At 36.2% G+C, this 19289-nt stretch overlaps 1 protein-coding gene across 4 annotated transcripts in view; it reads right to left on the bottom strand.

Moving 5' to 3' along the window:
- PLEKHA7 (pleckstrin homology domain containing A7) overlaps positions 1-19289 on the bottom strand; it is a 139440-nt gene that overhangs the window by 6264 nt on the left and 113887 nt on the right. For 3 of the 4 annotated variants that reach the window (XM_032222647.1, XM_032222628.1, XM_032222655.1), the window contains 8 exons: positions 19017-19125; positions 18394-18632; positions 17867-18055; positions 17608-17725; positions 16983-17062; positions 15989-16189; positions 7111-7263; positions 4844-4977 (listed from right to left, as the gene is read on the bottom strand). In XM_032222647.1, coding sequence (XP_032078538.1) covers positions 4844-4977; positions 7111-7263; positions 15989-16189; positions 16983-17062; positions 17608-17725; positions 17867-18055; positions 18394-18632; positions 19017-19125 — 1223 coding nt within the window. The remainder of the gene's footprint in view (positions 1-4843; positions 4978-7110; positions 7264-15988; positions 16190-16982; positions 17063-17607; positions 17726-17866; positions 18056-18393; positions 18633-19016; positions 19126-19289) is intronic. The other variant, XM_032222637.1, reaches the window with a different exon arrangement.

Here is a 19289-nt window from a genome sequence, read left to right as displayed (position 1 = left end):
TGTTTGCAAGAAACTCATATCAAATCAACCGATCAAAAATATTTGTTTAACCCCAAACTGGGCCAACATTTTGCGACCTCAGCCATGGAAAAGAAAAACGGCATAGTAGTATATTTAAGAAAAGACATTAAAGCTGAGCTAATTGAAGCAGATCCCTTCGGAAGATATATTGCATTAGATTTAATCTTAGAAGGGAAAAAGACGTTACTTTTGGGAATTTATGCTCCTAACCAACAACAAGATGGATTTTATAGAAATCTCCATGCTAAATTAGTACAGTGGGACTTTGAGTCTTGTATATTATTGGGTGACTGGAATGGCGTGATTGACACCAAAAGAGATAAGAAGACATCTCGCCCGAACACCAAATTCCGAGCTAAGTTACCCAAACCCTTTTTTGACATGCTGGACGACTTTGAATTGCGAGACGCTTGGCGCGAGAGGCATGCAGAAGAATATGACTTTACCTTTTTTTCCAACAGACATCAATCTCTTTCAAGGATTGATTTTATACTAATTACAAATGATTTACTTTGCAGGGTGAAGAAGACAAAGATTATGGCGAGAGTTCTTTCAGATCATAATCCAGTCTGGATGGAATTGGGAAGGGTAGCCCAGGCAAGAAGGTCCTGGAGGTTGAATGAAAACTTATTTAGATATGAAAAGTATGTTAATGATTGTAAAAAATTGCTATCGGAATATTTTGTTCTCAATATGAATAAGGGTACATCTATGGAATATGTATGGGATGCAAGCAAAGCGTATATGAGAGGAGTATTAATGAATATAAACAAAATACATAGACACAAACAAGGGCAAAAACGAAAAGAATTGGAAGAGGAAATTAAAGGGAAAGAGTCAGAATTAACATTGAATCCAGGAGATACAAAGATTAGGGAAACAATTGCTATATTAAAATCTCAGTTTGATATGCTGATCTCTGACCAGGTAGCCACCAGTTTATTATATGCTAAACATAATACTTTCTGCAATGCAAATAAACCCGGTAGGTGGTTGGCTTATCAGATTAGAAAAAAAAGGAAAGCTCGAAATGTATCCAAATTGTGTTACAGAGGGAAGGAAGTGTTTCAACAGGAAGAGATTCAAAAGGTATTTCGGGAATTTTTTACAGAGTTGTATAAAGGGGATAAAATTAAGGACGTAGATATAGACAAATACTTAGATAAAGAGAAAATTCCCCTAGTTAGAGAAGAACATAGGCATAAGCTGAATCAACCTATAACCTCTGGGGAAATTTTGCAGGCAATTAAACAATTAAAGTTAGGGAAAGCACCAGGCACAGATGGTTTAACAGCTGTTTATTATAAAAATTTACAGTTAGAAATGGTAGAACCCCTCAGAGAACTATTCAATAAAATTCAATCAGGAGGGAAAGTGCCCCCCTCGTGGAAGACTGCGTTCATATCGTTGATACCCAAAGAAGACCAAGACCTTACCCAACCAAAAAACTATAGACCTATTTCATTACTTAATGTAGATTATAAAATTTTTACTAAAATATTAGCAAATAGGTTAATGGTGGTAATTCAACAATTGATACATACCGATCAAACTGGTTTTATACAGGGCAGACAGATGAAGAACAACGTTAGATTAATTATTAACGCTTTAGAATACCTGGGAAAGAACAATCAAATCCCAGCCGCATTCATATTTTTGGATGCGGAGAAAGCCTTTGATCGAGTTAATTGGCAATTCCTGCTGAAGACATTGCAAAAAATGCAGATAGGAGATGGCTTTTTACGGTCAATTGGTGCAATATATCAGCAGCAAACAGCCCAGATCATTGTCAATGGAAGTCTGACAGACTCCTTTCAAATTGAAAAAGGTACAAGACAGGGCTGTCCTCTGTCCCCATTATTGTTTATTATAACTTTGGAAATACTGTTGAATAAGATACGGGGCTTGGGCGGTCTAAAAGGGATTAAAATTAGACAGCAAGAATATAGAGTCCGTGCATTTGCGGATGATCTGGTCATAATATTGGAACAACCGCAGGAATCTAGTAGGGTATTATTGAACACGATCAATCAATATGGTCAAGTCTCGGGATTTAAAATAAATCTAGGAAAAACCAAAATATTAGCTATAAATATGACTATCAAACAGAAGGAAGAACTGGGGGCGATGCTAAGATGTGAGGTAGTTAAAAAAGTTAAATATCTTGGAGTTAATATTTTAATCTCAAATGGGAAATTATATAAGCATAATTATGAACCACTTTGGCATAGTATACAGTTGGATTTGAAAAGGTGGGAAAAACTGCATTTGTCCTTGCTGGGTAGAATAGCGGCAGTAAAAATGAACATTTTACCAAAATTTTTATTTCTTTTTCAAATGTTACCAATACTTAAAAGAGATGCGAATCTTTCAGAATGGCAGAAGGGTATTAACAAATTTGTGTGGGCAGGAAAGAAGCCGAGGGTAAAGATGAAAATAATGCAAGATGCACGTGAAAGAGGAGGATTGAAATTACCTAACTTAAAATTATACTATGATGCAGTGGCATTATCTGCAATTAGTGACTGGATTCATCTAACTAATGACAGAATTTTGAATATCGAGGGATATGACTTGTTATATGGTTGGCATGCTTACCTGTTATTTAACAAAAAAATGGATAAGAAATTTAAAAATCATATCTTAAGAAATGCTTTATTGCGGGTTTGGAAAAAATATCAACATAAACTAAATGATAAAGTGCCCATGTGGGCAATTCCTAGACATGCAATTGAAAATATGAATGTAGAACAAAAACACGATAGAACCACTTATAGACAACTTCTTATTACAGAAAGAGGGGTGTTGCAATTAAAATCCTTAGAGGTACTTAAAAAAGAGAAGGTAGTTCAAACGTGGTTTCAGTATGGTCAACTACAGGCTAGGTGGAAAACAGATCAAAAAATTGGCTTTGTAAAAGTTGAGGATAATTTGTTTAAACAAATAAGAGATCAAAGCTCAATGCATATAAAGAGGATATATAATGTACTAATACAGATGGATTCTGAAACGGAACTGATTAAGGATTGTATGATAAAATGGGCTCAGAATATCGAGGAACCAATAATGCTTGAAACATGGGAAAGAATCTGGGTAAGAAATGTGAAATTTACACAAGCACAAAACTTGAGAGAAAATTTTTATAAGATGTTTTATAGATGGCACCTAGATCCTAAAAAGCTTGCCTCTATGTATCCAAATGTTCAACCTAAATGTTGGAGATGTGGTTTCTGTGATGCTACATATTTTCATATATGGTGGACATGTCGTAATGTCAAGGCATTTTGGATAAAAATATGGTGGATCCTGCAAAACATCCTCAAAAGAAGGATAAAATTCACCCCCCAGTTGTTCTTACTGGGTATATGTATTGACTTTACAGCAGCAGAGACTAATTTGGTTCTGTACTTAATAACGGCAGCAAGACTCTTGGTGGCGCAGTATTGGAAGAAGAAAGATTTACCTACAATTCAAGAATGGACTTTGAAAGTTATGAACTTAGCCGAAATGGCCAAAATTTCAGCATATCTCAAAGAACATTCAAACGAGAGATATAAACGAGACTGGAAAAAATGGATTGATTACATAAAAAGTAAATATGGGACTAAGAAACTCCAGATAGCTTATGCTTAGTATCAGTAACAATTTAAATTGTTTAAAATTTGGGTAACAGTAAGGAGCTGAGTTCAATGTAGAGATATTTTAGACTGTGATTGTCCAAAAGTTATACCACGTATGGTCTTTGGGAAGTCGGGGGGAGGGAAGGGAGGTGGGGATTTAGGGGGAGGGGGGAGGGGGGAAATACAATATGTGTTAAATTCCATGATTGCATTTGTATACTGTGGCTTTTCAATGTTAGTGCGAAAATAGAACAAACCGAATATACTGGAAGATAATAGAAATATACCGAAGGAAAGAGTCGAGTGAAAGAAGAAGGAGGGTGGAGAGGGTGAGAGAGAGGAGGAGGAGAAGGGAGGGAGGGAATGGATTAGAGGGAGTGACAGGGTTAGGGTTAGAAAGAAGGGGAGGGGAAGTAGGCGTAGAGGGGTGTGTGAGAAGGAAGAATGAAAGTTGGAGGGGGTTGAAAGAGGGTGTATGGTAGGCCAAGGTGGTATATTGGGTTTGTATTGTAGAGGGCATTTTCTATATAAGTGAAGGCCGTGTTTATTACTCAATGTTATATGCCCTGATCAAGCACAGTAAATATGTGATTGTATAGAATGAAAACATAAAAAGTCCCGATTTTCCAAAAGAAAGAAAAGACACCAAATCATCAATTTTAAAAAGGACGCTGTTAAAAAAAAAGGTTTTATTTCTCTGAAGTGTCATTCCCGATGTGGCCTTTAGAGGGCAGTGATTTCCCTCTCTCTGCTCGGCTCGCTCGCAGTGCCCGACAAGGGGCGAGGCTCCCTGCCCTCCTGCGCGTGCGCATGCCAACGCATGATGTTTTTGCAACAGCCGTCCGGCGGCCTCAGGCAGGGGGGCCTTCCGGCAGTGGCAGCGTGGCGAGGAGGACGCTCGGTCTCGAGCCAATCGGCTCAGCCTTTGGAAGCTCCTCAAAAGCACGGCGGAGGAGGAGGCGGCGGTAGGGGTAACGCTTCATGGTTTTACAGCCCTCTTTTTTTTTTTTTTTACAGCTCAAGTGCTCTGAGCCCCCCCCCCCCCCCGGTCAATGGTGTCCCGTTTTACCCATCTTAAAATCTGGTCACTTTAGTCTTCCTACAAGATGTACTGAAGCAATAGAGTTGGTTATATGCACGTAACATGGCTTTTCATGTTTCCTGATATTATCAATAAAGAGGAATTATGCACAAAGCCTTACCTGGATCTGGTGAGAATATGCCTAATTTTTTCTGCCTTACGATGTCTTGCTTCCAATTCTTCAGGAGTGAGGGGGTCTTCAGGATCCATATCAATGTACCTTTCTGGAATGGCAACCTTGTCTGGCTTTGACAACTGGGGAGAGGGTTTTTAAAAAAAATAATAATTATAAATGTTTACTATACTACATACAGAACATTAAAACATTTGTATGTTCAAATACACAAAAGGAAACAAAAAGAATATATAGACAGATTTCTCTAATGCCTTTTTAATCATTATTAGGCTAATTTTTTAAATGTAAAAATTAAAGGTAAAGGTTGCCACTCATATGTGCAGTCGTTCCCGACTCTAGGGGGCGGTGCTGATCTCCGTTTCAAAGCCAAAGAGCCAGCACTGTCCGAAGAAATCTCCATGGTCATGTGGCCGGCATGACTAAAAGCTAAAGGGGCATGGAACACTATTACCTTCCCACCAAAGGTGATTCCTATTTTTCTACTTGCATTTTTACATGTTTTCAAACTGCTAGGTTGGCAGAAGCTGGGACAAGTAATGGGAGCTCACTCTGTTACACAGTGTTAGAGATTTGAACTTCTAAACTGCCGACCTTTCTGATCGACAAGCTCAGCGTCTTAGCCACTGAGTCACCATGCCCCTAATTTTTTTAAAGGAATGTACAAACAATACTAGTGAGAAAAATCTCAGGGAAATGCTCAGGTATAGTTGCTATATGAGACTTTGAGAATTCAACTTAAGAAGCAATTTCTCTCTTGTTATCAAGATACCTTTTTAGGTTACTTTTTAATCTCCAGGAGTTAGACCTCAGTTATACATAACAATTCCAAACCCAAGATGACATATCTAGAATTAGTAAAGTTATTTTATTTGTTAGTTTCTCTTATTCTGTTCTTTAATCTTTCAGTGAAACAAATTCTTCTTTTGGGCCACAAGATGGCTCTGTAGGTTTTGAAATACTTGTTAAGGAGGGAAACACACACACACGCACACACGCACACACGCACACATACACACTGATGATATTCTGCCTGTGGTGATTTCCTTCCTTCAATTTCTAAAATTTTCAGCATTATGCAACAGGCAGTATAAAACAAATAATGAAACAATAAATAATAATCAAAATAATCAGGATTCAGTCTTAAATCTGACTGACTCCTAAAAAATCATGCAATGGTATTATCTCAGAGTAGTTTTTTTAATTATACCCAGAAGCCTACTGGCAACCAGTGCAAGACGTCATGTATAATATGCTTTTAGCATTTAATGCTAATTAGTTGGGCCCCTGAATTTTGTACAAAGTGCAGATTCCGAGTGGTGTTCAAAGTTAGTTTCCTAAAGAGTAATTACAGCTGTCCATCTGGGAAATGAAAAGAGCAAAGGTTACCATAGGTAGATCCTCTTTTTCCTCTCCCCTCCCTCCTCCTTGTAAAGCTACCACACACCAACCAAAGTTGCTCCTGGGAACAGCCTCCATACTGCATGAGCAGGGGGCTGGACTAGATATTTACTACCCATGTTGCAGTAGCCATGAATCTAAAAAAGGATCCTTCAGGAGCGATGCTACTCCTTTGATGGACAACACTTTGATGGACAACACTGCAAAAGAACTTTGATGGACAATTTTGATTGGGATCTACTTCAGCCTGTTTCTTCCCATTATTGGAGAAACAAGTGCAACTTTACCATTCTGTAAAATTTGTGACTAATAGCATTTTGTGTTTGTTTGTTTTTTAAATTATTTGCTCTATTTTATCAGTCCTTTAATACTGTAGTAAGCATTGGTGCTCATAGCAGAGGAAGGGAGAATCAGGGACGCAAGCAATATCATGGTGTCCAACATAATTTTTGCCTATGACATAATTTTTGCCTGTGAGAATGACATGAAAAGGGGTTGAGCTTCTGAGGTGGTGCTACTTATGTCCTTCTGATGAGAGCTGAGAGATCCTTGTAACTCTGTAGGATGTGTGGGCTAATTCTCTACAGAATTGTGCATTTTTCCTTTGCAGATTCAAACATTTTAGTCACTTTCCTAACATGCCTTTGTTGCTACTAAACACATGCCAAAAAGAAAAGATCCTGTACATGCCTCAGAAAACAATCCTGCTTTGCTTTAAAAATTTGCTGAAAACTAACATTAAACATTAACATTAAAGAAAACAAATGGAGAGAAAAATAGTATATTAAGCTTGGAAAATAGTGAATTTATTTACAAGTACAAGTATACAAGGCAATGCTAACAATTAGCCTTACCTCTTTGCTAATATTCAACTTATAATCTTCAGGCTCTAGATCTCTCTCTGTTACTGCCACAGGGTTGATTTTTAACCAATTATCTTCCATTTTTGATTCTGTACAAATTGCTCTTTCCAATAACTGAAAGTCAAATTCTTGCTCCCGCTTCCACTAGTAACAGACAGAAAACAATGACATTTGACCATTGTAAACAATAAATTAGCAAATGTTTATCATTACCTCAAACTTTGAATTGGTAAAATGAAAACTAAGGGCTACCGTAGTATTTATTCCTGGATTTTCACTTGATGGGCTACCCCAATGAAGTCTGGTACTTTTCTAACCAGCAGAGATTAATCTAATGTCACATCAAAGTTGACAGTAGATTCTAGATTCTAATTTTACATGTTAGGAGTCAGAGATATCTAGATTTATCTATAATTGTTTGAAACAGGAACCAAAATGTATTTCCTGGGGAAAGCTCTTTTCAGGTGTGATATACAAAGGAAAATGCAGTAGGCCTTTGCCTAGGACACACACACAACCTACAGTTGGATCAGATGTAGTCCCAAGATCTCCAAAAGTTATAGTCATGTAATTCTTCAAGTGAATGAAACAGAAAGTAACTATGTTAACTGTAGTTAAGCAAACAAATGAATTTTTGAGATTTCCAAGTGGAGAAAACAGCAAGAGCAAGAGCACTTAGACTTATATACAGCTCATAGTGCTTTACAGCCCTCTCTGAACAGTTACAGAGTTAGCATATTGGCCCCAACAATCCAGGTCCTCATTTAACAGTGACAGAAGGATGGAAGGCTGAGTCAACCTCAAGCCCATCAGGATCGAACTCCAGGCTGGGGCTACCTGGGCTCTTCAGCTGGCAAACTAATGTATGTCTAAACAACAGAGACACAGCTAAGGCAGGCATTGGCAGCCTGCCTTCCGCCAGTCAGTGCCGACTGGCGACTACGCGGAGGAGAGCCTTCTCAGTTGCAGCTCCGACGCTTTGGAACGATCTCCCTGTGGAGATTCGCACCCTCACCACCGTCCAGACCTTCCGCACAGCCCTCAAGATCTGGCTATCCCGTCAGGCCTGGGGATAAGACCCTAACCTCGCCCCACCCGAATGCTGAATGAATGTTGTGTTTTACTGGTTTATTTTTTTATTCACATTTTTCTTTTTTTCTTGTGTTCTGTCTTGCACTCCCTCCCTATTAATTGTAAGCCGCCCTGAGTCCCCTCAGGGAAAAGGGCGGCCTATAAATGTCAATAAACTATGAACTAAACTATGAAACTAGGTGGTCTGCCAGGGCCAGTAGAGCTTTGAACTAAAAGCCTTGAGGATCACTCATGCGTCCTTCCAAAGCAGCTCCATGCAAGGAAACTTGAAAGAACTGGAGGGAACCTGTGGGAAACTTGTAAGTTGAGCACCAGGAGCAGAGCAAAAAATGTCAAGCTGACAATCTCATGCAGAGCCTACTTTAAAGACATTGGGTTTGCTTAAAATTCCATTTACTGTTTGGATCAGTGACGTGCGGTGAGCTTTATGGCTGGTGAGGCAAAGCCCTGGCACGGCTTTCCAAAAGCCCCACTGAAGCCCCGCCGCTGTGTCCGCCATACAGGCAGGATGCGTCTGCTCTATAGCGGACACAGTGCTGGGGCTTCGGCGGGGCTTTTGGAAAGGGCAGCACTCCGAATGTGGCATAAGCCGCAGCCAGGGCAGAGGGGAAAGCGGCGGCAGCGGAGGAAGCGGCAGCGGTGGCCAATGAAGTTCCCGCAATGCAAAGTGCCCAGTGGGGCACTTTGCATCATGGGAGCCGCCAAGACCCGGGTCTGCAGCAAAGGCGCTTGGCAGCTCCCGCGATGCAAAGTGCCAGGTGGGGCCATCAAGTGCCTTTGCTGCAGACCCGGGTCTTGGCGGCTCCTGCGATGCAAAGTGCCCGGTGGGGCCCCCAAGTGCCTTTGCTGCAGACCTGGGTCTTGGCAGCTCCCATGATGCAAAGTGCCCCGCCGGACAATTATTTGGAATACATTCTAACATCTTATCATTTTCCATAGCCATAGCTGTATGAATACTTTGAGAATCATTCTCTGCAAATATTAATTTAAACTAAAATAGATATTGATATATAAAAAAACTTGTAAAACAAATATTTCAGTACAAATTTAAATGTATATTGAATGTTAGCTAGTTAAAGATATTGCAGGTTAATAAGAGAGACCTCTAAGTCTTCTGATGGTTCTGCTCTTGGCAGCTCCCGCGATGCAAAGTGGAGAGTTGAACTTGCTCACACAGGCGCGTTTTACAAGCAAGGCTCCTGCTGCTAGATTGCGCAGTCGCTCAAGTGCAAGGCATGATTCGCTGCTCCCAGATCAGGAGGCGGGAGAATCAGTGCCTCCTTTGCATACGAAATTTTTTGCTTTTTAACCCTTGCTTAACTTTTAAAAGGCGAAAAATTCCTTATGCAAAGGAGGCCCCTAGTTCTCTCGCCTCCTCCTATAGTTAACACTAAGCAGACTCCAAGCCACTGTGACTTGGAGTCTGGTAGCAACTACCTTGGCTTTAATTATTTTTAAAAAATTCTTTAAAATTCTTTCCTTTTCCTGAGGACACTGGTGAGGCCCCGCCTCCCCTGCCTATAGTGACTGCACGTCCCTGGTTTGGATTATATAAAACAATTAAAAGTTACAGAGGTCTTCAAGCAGCAGAGGATCTTAGCTACCTGGTGAGTGTTCCTTTTACCTGGGGCAATATTAAAATAAAAACTGGAGAAACAATTATAAGGATTTAAAAACAATTAAAAGCAAAAATCTTGCCAATGGTTTGAACTACAGAAGTTTAAATCAGATTAAGGGGACAACTGAATTTGATAAATTGTTTATTATAAAGCACTTTTGAATTGATACATACCTCCATTCCAATAAGGACTGTTTAAATTTCATAAGAGGGGTGTCTTAGTCTTATTAAACAAAGAGAATAAGGGAAAGTTGTGAAAGATCATGTGACCATAGAACTAAGATATGCTGAATGGGTCTAAAGAGTTAAGAACATAGAGAAGAAGAAGAAAGCTTTTTTTTTACTTTTTAGTTTTTCCCCCTGGAACATACAGTATATATCATGGGGGGTGGGGGGTGTCTTGACATGTTCACATTTTTTTGGAACTTAAGGAAATTTGAAGCTACATATTCTTACCTTAAGAACAAAATAGCCTACCTAAATTCCTAAAAATTGTGGAACAAACCAAAAAGTGATAAAGAAATGCTGTGGAATCCCTTTTTAAGAATCTGTTTTAAATTGGTATAAATGTGTATCATACCAAATACAAGTACAAAAGAAGCACTGAAATGCTACACCTGCTTCTAAGGGTGGATTGGTTTGTTCACATGATGACGTCTTACCCATCACAGTAAAAGCAATCTTACCACTGTGTCAGTCATGGCTAGATGTTATTTTTGCAGGCCAGCAGTAAAAGATGATAGCAGACAAACAAAACCACATCATTAAAAAGAGATCTTTGAAACGAACAGGGCACTTAAAACACTAAATACATAAAATAATAAAAAGAGAGAATTCATCCTGAGAATTAATAAATTGTGAGCAAAAGGAAGAAAAACAATCTAGTTTCCTATAATAGAAGGGAATGAATCAAGAGTCTCCAAATTAGACTCAACTTCCTCTGGGCAACAAAACAAAATTAGCTGAAGCTAAGTTCTAATGAAATTGGAATTGGAAAGTTTCCAGTTAAAACTAGGAAGAGCTTACTTTCAAAGCATCATTTAAAAAGGCCTAATTAAATAACTTCTGGTTGTAGAAAGCCTGTAACTCATGTAAGCCAAACATCTCAGAACTGTTGTTATTCTATTAAACAACTTGCAAAAATTATGGAGCCCATCAACATTTCAAACCAGTATTATGGATTGTATTTTTACTTCAGATATGATGCGGTTTAGAAAACTATCTACTAAAATCAAATAATATAGATCACTGCCTTTTATGTTTCTTACTATTTACAAGCACTTCCATGTTAATCTAGGAATATTTTTTAGCTTTTTCAAGAAAGGTAGAATGATAGCACAATGTAAACTTGCTTTCAGAATCACTGAATTCTTTAAAAATATGATAGAAACCCTGACCCATAAATAATATACATTAAATGTATTAATTACTTTCACCTTTTTATCAGAATAGCCTAACTTTCAGGGGTCCTATAAAGCCATCCTCCAACTAAGATATGCTAACTGTACAACACTCATGCAGCAATAAAATATTTCATTTATTTACAAGTATTCCAGGGGTATCTTTGACTATAATATAAACAAAAGCCTGAATGAAATATGAGGGATTGGCGACATATAAATGTGCATGTCATAAATATATTTCCCATTCAGCTGCATTATTCAATCCATAGGCCACAGAAAATATGCCTTATGACTGAAGCCGGATGTCTGGACACTGTATTGTTCAAACAAGGCTTGTATCAGGAGAACTTCTGAAAGAGGCATGTTTCAGAATGTTTATAAGACAACAAATAGGCTCCTTTTGTTCCAAAGAAAAAGAAAATATAATCTTGTAAAGGTCTGCATGCAGTAGAAAGTGCATAGTAGCTTTTGGGATTGCAGCCTGTTATAATTGGATCATTTATCTTCTCATTCAGTAGCATATTATTTATATCTACCTATATGTATGGGTGTAGATGTGTGTATTTGTGTGTTATGTAAGTGTATGGGCAAATATAGACTTTCTTTTGAGAGCAGGCAACAGATTTTCATTTTTAATATGGGCAGTGTGTTCACAGTAGAAAAATGACAATAAAGGTTATCTTATCTTACTCGGATCTTCTGTCCCACCTGCTATAAAGGGTGTAGCAGTCAAACTGCATGAATACTCCTATTTCAGTGATCACATTAAAATGTGTTACTGCATAAAGTGTTCATTTGCACAATGGAAGACCAGATCCCAGACCTCAGCTCTCAACCTTTTGGTTCAACACTGTATTTTGAATACCCACAGACAGAATTCCACTCAGGATTTCTCCACTGGATGAAAAGGGGGGAATTTATTTTGACTGTTTCCTCCTTTCTTCTGTAGCTACATAAATCTCTGATAGGGTAGTGAGATTTTATTCTAGAACACAGCAGAAAGTACATGAGACCCAGTGGTGGTTACCTTCTCCCATTTACTCCGGATAACAACTTGATAGAACCAGTCTAAGGTATTTTGGGAAAAAATATATTATTCATGCACAAGCTCTTGATTTTTCACTCAAAACATATCTACATTTGTTTTTGTTAGAAATAGAAGGATCTAGTTAATTTGAAGGTAACTGCACAAATAAAAATTGCAGACTTTAAAAATGGAGGGATTTCTACGAGACAAGTTCAATCATTTTCACAATTAAAGCACACCCTGTAACCAAATGCTACTCAATATTCAAGCCAGGCCTGATTGCATCCATAAATGTAATATAAGGCAATATTAATCTACGTGTTATAGTAGAAGAAATACATGAATTCAGTATTAGGAAGCATTTTTATTGTTGTTGATAAGGAGTCCTTTACATCAAAATCAAATGACAATCCAAGTATTCTGCTCAATATTTTAATGTCATACTACATTTAAAAATTGATCTTTTAAAAAAATATCAGTGCACTGTATTAAAAGTAGATTTACACATACAATTTATGTAACATTACAAACTGTGCAATCTAATTACATATTTCATTTTTACCATTTTGGTTGATAACGTTATTGTAGTGCTGTAAATTGTGCTTTCAAACATTATGTTTTGTGCACTGGAGCCCGTTGGGTACATGATTTGCTTCTTCCCAGGCTGTGCTATTTTTTTTTATGTTTACAGCAAAAATGAAGACCAACATGGTATGAAAATATGCTACATTGTTTCAATTGTTAAAATATTATGAAATGTTTGCATTAGAAATTATTACAAATTTGAGAGCCATGTTTTTTTAAAAAACCAGGTTCAAATTCTGCTACTTAAATATGTGATATGGCAGGGCTTTATTTTTTCCTTATGTTTTAACACTATTTTTTAAAAAAAATATAACTGCAAAGGTAAATATCTGAATGCACCGGTTTCTTTTAAGTGTTTACATAATTACTTATTACATTAATGGCTCATGAATGCCTTATAAAATAATGCAACCAAACAGCTATTTAAAATGGGAACACAAAGGTGAAAAGTTAATAACCACCAACAAAATTAGAAATTGAACAAAAAGGATACTAAAATGCAATTAAGCCTGGCAGAAATTGAGTTTAGTTAGAAATAGTTTTAAATAATTAGAAACTTTTTTAAAAAAACCATTATGTAGGATGAATGACTTTAAAAGCAAGAGATCTTGTGCAATGAATTAGGCAGGTGATGAGCATAAATAATTATAGTGCGCCAAAACAAAAAGACAAAACAGTGATTGCATAAACCCTCAGTTTTGAAACCCTAAATAAGAAAAAGTCCTATGGCACTTTGAAGACTAACTTTCACAGATCATGACGTATCTTACAAACAGAAAGGGAAAAGAATAACATTATTTGCTTTCTTTTAAAAAAGGATGAGACCAGTAAGTTTCTCTCCTGTTCAAAGTGTTGGACTTTTAAGTAGGCTATGAATGAATGGGAGCTAGTATTGGGGTTAAGGAGCTAGACTAGAATTGAGCAGATTCAGATTCTAGCCTACCCTAATAGGCATTTTATTTATTATTACATTTTTATATTGCCTATCCCCCCTATAAGTGGGGGGGGAGGTTTGGAAGTCATTAAAATGACTATTTGATATTTCCTCTTGGGAAATGGACATCTAGCTACTGTACGTTCCCTATTGGATCAGCAGGACAGACTATGTCTACATCAGGGCTCCAACCTTGGCAACTATAAGACTTGTGGACTTCAACTCCCAGAAATCTCCCAGCCAATTCTAGGAGTTGAAGTCCACAGGTCTTAAAAGTTGCAAGAGGTTTATAACATTCAATGAAAAGGTTTTCATCTGCGGTGGTTTGATTTAGGCTGATTATGTATCAATAAAAAGTGAGAGACATTGAAACTCTGTTGCTTGTGATATAACATTCAGAGTTTGTTCATACTTAAAACGGGGAGTGGAAATATCTTACAAGCAAGAATCAAGGATGTAAAATGACTTTTCTACTACCAAAAGGAAAGATTTTCTTTGAAAATGGGACACAATAGATTCTGAGATTATCATGGATAATATTCCTAATATCATGGCAACATACAATGTGAGCCATTATTTATCCATATAACTATATCAAAAAAGCAGAAGATAGGTCATCTGCACTCACAGACTCATTCAATTTCTTTAAAAAATATGTTCAGAAGAGTTGTTTATTAGTGCCAAACTAACCTCCATTGCGTATGTGTGTGTATGCATGCATGTGTGCCCATACACAGAATTAGATGTGTTATGACAGGGCACTATTGGAATGATCAGATCCTGATTTCTTTCTGTCATGCATCTCTTATGTAAATAATCAAAATCTGATATACTGGATACATTCTTATACTTAATCATTGAATACATTCTCATTATTTCATTGTATTTGAGTACAATGACAATAAAGATTATACTTATACTTATTTAGCTTGATTCCTAGATGATTATGTATTTAATGGACCCGCCTTTAACCCCCCAAAAGCTTATGATAATAAATCTGCAAGTTTTTGTTGCTTTTGCAGCAACAGCCTAACATACGGTAAGCTATCTCCAATTGTTTTCATAATCCTAAAAAACATGATCTATTACATTTTCAACTTCTAGGGCTATCTTAAAAAGTAAAACTTACATTTTTGAATAATGTTTCATTTATGGTTATAACTGGATTGCTTTATTTCAATTTTAAATTGACTTTATTTTCTGTAGCTCCAAATTGTAAAAAAAAATGGAGACGTGCTATGACTGGTACAGGAAACCTATTTCACTGAATTTATTTGAGATCATTCTTTTATTTAGGAAAACATCTTGGTAACCTAATCCTAAATTTTGCTATCCAAAATGCTATAACTGAGTGAAACGGACACCTTTGTTCACTGTGTCTGTCACTGACAGTGGCCATTTCTAAGACCAACAATTCATTTCTAAGACCAACAATTCAATTTATTTGGCAATTAAAAAAAGCAGCCCCAGTAATTTTAAATTGATTTGTCTCTTCTGAATAAATAGATCATGTCTATGGATTACAGCTATTTCTTGTAAATGAATTATGTTAGTATTGATGGAATATTCATTTTTATAAATATATTTATTGGGTATGTAAAATATCAATGATTGCAGTGGGAATGATTATTTGCTTAATTGACAAATGAATAATTGTCAAGTTTATATTTAACTTGGAATTATTTTTTCTGATTGGAGAGCCTTTCTAGAATATTGTTTATACCTTAGACATAAATGATCAATAGCAATTATATGAAATTGGTTCCTATGTTTAATATTAATATATAAAATTTCTGAAAATCTAAAACAATAACCTATGAAGTCCTTACTTAACATAACCATAGATACTATATTTTTAAATTGTGCTAATATTGTCTACTGGGCTCATTCATTTACGGTGCAATCAGAAAAAAAGTATTCTACTTTCATAACCTTGTAAGAAAAAAATGATTAAGCCAACTTATTATCTACATTGAAATATATATATATATTCTTTTTCACTGTACTTTTCTTATGTCAATTTATTTCCTACTTTCTATGTTAAATTGTCAATAGCCAGAAGCCATTTTCTGTTATGCGTGCCTTACCTACTGAAATACCACCATTATATAATTAAATAAGGTGACATGCACTCTCAAATAAAAGTGCTTACTAGAGAAGCTAAAGATCGTTTTGTTTTATCTAGTCCTGTTAAGGCATGTCTAACATACTGAGTCTATGTCTGCAGAACCAGGAGGAATGAATGGTCGTGATGAAACCGAATGTCTTTCTCCTTGACCAAGAGTTCTTTTGCGTTCACGAACGATTGCCTTTTGATGTCGCTTCATTCTTTCTAATTGTTCTTCAGCACTCATTTTTCCTCTTTGGGGATCTCCAGAGTATAAACGTTCCAAGGCACTCTTTGGTCTCTCCTTGAAAATGAAACAGAACATGTTTTTAATGACAATTTAAAAAAAAGTTTTAGTATAACTCCAAACTACTTACTTTTTAATTAACTTACTATGGACAATATTGACCTACAACTATGTTAGTTTAAGAGACTGAAGATGACAGAACTATCCTTTTGCTGTTTTCTTTCAATGCAAACTGTCCAAAAAACGAAAAAGTATGTAAACTTTACATACTTTCGTTTGGAAAGAGTATAGTTTGGAAAAATATCTGATTAAATTTCTAGGAGGAAGCAAATAACATAGAAAAATGGATATAATTTTCTTCAAGACAATGGATATACTTTGGATGATGTGCAAGTACCTAATTTTTCAGAAGGAGAACATGTAATATAATTAAGAATTATATTACAGAAATTGTAACAACTAAACTATCCTAAAGTGAGATCTATATCCACAAACTTATCTTGAACTGTAAATAAACCCAGATTTAAGGTGCTTCCAGACAGATGGTTACTACGTAGAACTACAATTCCAAATGATAATAGGTAGAAATTCTGTCTTTCCCTCCTTTATTTTTCTAATAAAAAGGCAAGAAGCAATGGGAAAACTTCAAATGGGAAGCAACAGTGTCTAGATCCCCAGCCCTATAAACATCTGTAAATGTGGTAGGCCAACAACCTTTAAGCACTCATCATCTGAATGACCCTTATAGGTGAATAATGTTAAACTCCAAAGGATTATCAAATGCTAAAGCAAAATGACACTACTAAAGTGTTGTTCAAAAAAAATGGCATCCTAATTACATATATTTTACCTTGGAAGCATCTCTTCGAAGCGTTGAATATGATGAAACTGTTGATGACTGATGGAGTCTAGAAGTTGAACCAGATAATCCTTTAAAAAAGGCGAAAAATCTCTACTTAGAAAAAAAGGTCCAGTTGGTATTTGTTAAATCTACATTTTGTGTTAACTTTGTTAAAATAATCAGTACAGATGTGAAGAATCTTTAAAGCCAAAAGTTGGAGAAAGGATGTGGACATTTCTGTTGCTGCATTTTCTTCCTTCCTTCCTTCCATAATACACTATGTCCTACAATTGAGACATCTAAATGTCTTACTCAATTCTTCATTGAACTATATTCATTAAGGATTTATTAGGAATCACTATTCCTATGAGAGTTCTTTGCTTCCTAGATGCTGTAATCTGAATTTCATAGTTTAATGTTTCAGGAGCAGGATTTATGCATATATTTATTTATAATTTATTTATAAATTATATTTATATTTATATATATATAATTGATTCTTAAATCTTGCCCTTTTAAAGTTGTATCTGGAATTTCAACTCAGCCATGTATCAAATGGTATTATCATTTAGAAATGCAAAACCATAATAAACATGACTTTTTAAAATACAGAAATATCAGTCTCTTGACTCACCTCTGGTAGGTAATGTTTGGTATCTACTGTCAGTACCACGAAAACCAATGGAAGATTGGCTCAGATCACCGCCTATTGTTACCAATTCAGGTTCGCTCACATATGAGCGGAGTTCTACCTACATGGATAAATATAGAATTAAACTAGATTGCAACATTTTTCATATACTGCCTCCCTTCAATTACAGCATATTGGAAGACTGTACTAGGACAATGGTAAGGCTTGAACTATATTATTCAACTTGGGATGGAATGCTTACCCTGTAATCCCCATTTATGTATTGTCCAAGTTCACGGTCTCGTTTTCTTTCATCAGATTGACGTTTGAGACCACGCACTGATGTGTGCCTTATTACTGTAGCTTCTTTAGGAAGAGGTGGAACAGCTGGTGGGTTATCATCAGTGTTATACAGCTGTGGGAGAGGAGGTCTTGGTGGTGCTTCATCTTCCTGATATTGCAAAAATAAAAAATAAAGAAATGTGTTCATTGCTCCATGTGGAAAATAAACCAATTCTCCTGCTTAAATCACAGCAAATAATGTATATGAATTTAATACCATATTCCTCCAAGAAGTTTTTTCCCCTGGAAATTTCTCAGTCACAAGTCATTTATAAGCAGATTTACTCGAAGCTTTAATTGCAATCAAGAACATTATAAACAAACCTACATGTTATTTATCTGATTATCAGTGTTCATTATCCCATGTACTACACACAAGGAAATCCGATACTATTCTGAGTGCACTTTATCCCATTAATTACAAGAGGGTGGAATAATGACACTTACAACCTTTGGTTTCAATTTCACTGGTGACTGGATTGGAGGTTCAACTTTTTTCACTTGTAGGGAGGGAGAAAACATTCTGGGCTGTGTATAAGGCTGAGGAAAAAGTCTGACTTCCAATGAGGGCTTGATAGGACTAGTTGGTGGACTTTGCTGAGTAGAAAGTTTGCTGTCTGTTGACATGAAGGCAGATGATGATGAAGGCACTAGAGGCTTTGAAAATGAAGGCACTATTTTTCTTTCTGAAAAAATACACATTACATTCAGATGTAACTCAGAAAAATGAATAACCCTTTTCTCCATAATAAACAGAATGAAAGTAAAACTAGTGTTTGGCAAACCAACTTAAGATTTATTGAACTGTGTTTTTAGAAATACACAAGTACATACATTTTAGGTCACCATTTCTGAAAACAAAAGGCATCAGTAAATTATCATGTGAGAGTGTTAATGATAAAATACCAGAAACCTCATCAGAAAAAGATAGCTTAGCTTTTATGTTGGAAACATTATGAATTGAAAAAGTTGTTCCTTCTGTGATTCAGGTAGCATTAGCCTAACATATAAGATGGAAACACACATATATTGATTTTATAATATTCTGGTAACACATTAAGCTTTCTTACCTGGATTCTTGATAGATTCAATTATGACTTTATAGTTGGATTTATTTGTACTTAGGCCAGATGTAACATCTTCAATTCTCCACAAATCTTTTTGCATTTGAGCTTTCTCCTAATGAAAACGTGGGGGAAGGAAAACCAAACCAATATTGCTTATACAAATAGAAATCAAGGACATTTTCTTTGCTAGAAAATAGCACACAATATAAAAATTCTTAATATTGTTCAGCATTCTAACAAAAAAAAAATTACATATAATTTGTATAATTTGCCTCT

This window comes from Thamnophis elegans, chromosome 1 (assembly GCF_009769535.1).
Source record: "Thamnophis elegans isolate rThaEle1 chromosome 1, rThaEle1.pri, whole genome shotgun sequence".
Classification (NCBI taxonomy): Eukaryota; Metazoa; Chordata; class Lepidosauria; order Squamata; family Colubridae; genus Thamnophis; species Thamnophis elegans.
The sequence above is the reverse complement of the archived record's forward strand: the minus strand, read 5'-3'. Positions and strand labels throughout refer to the sequence as shown.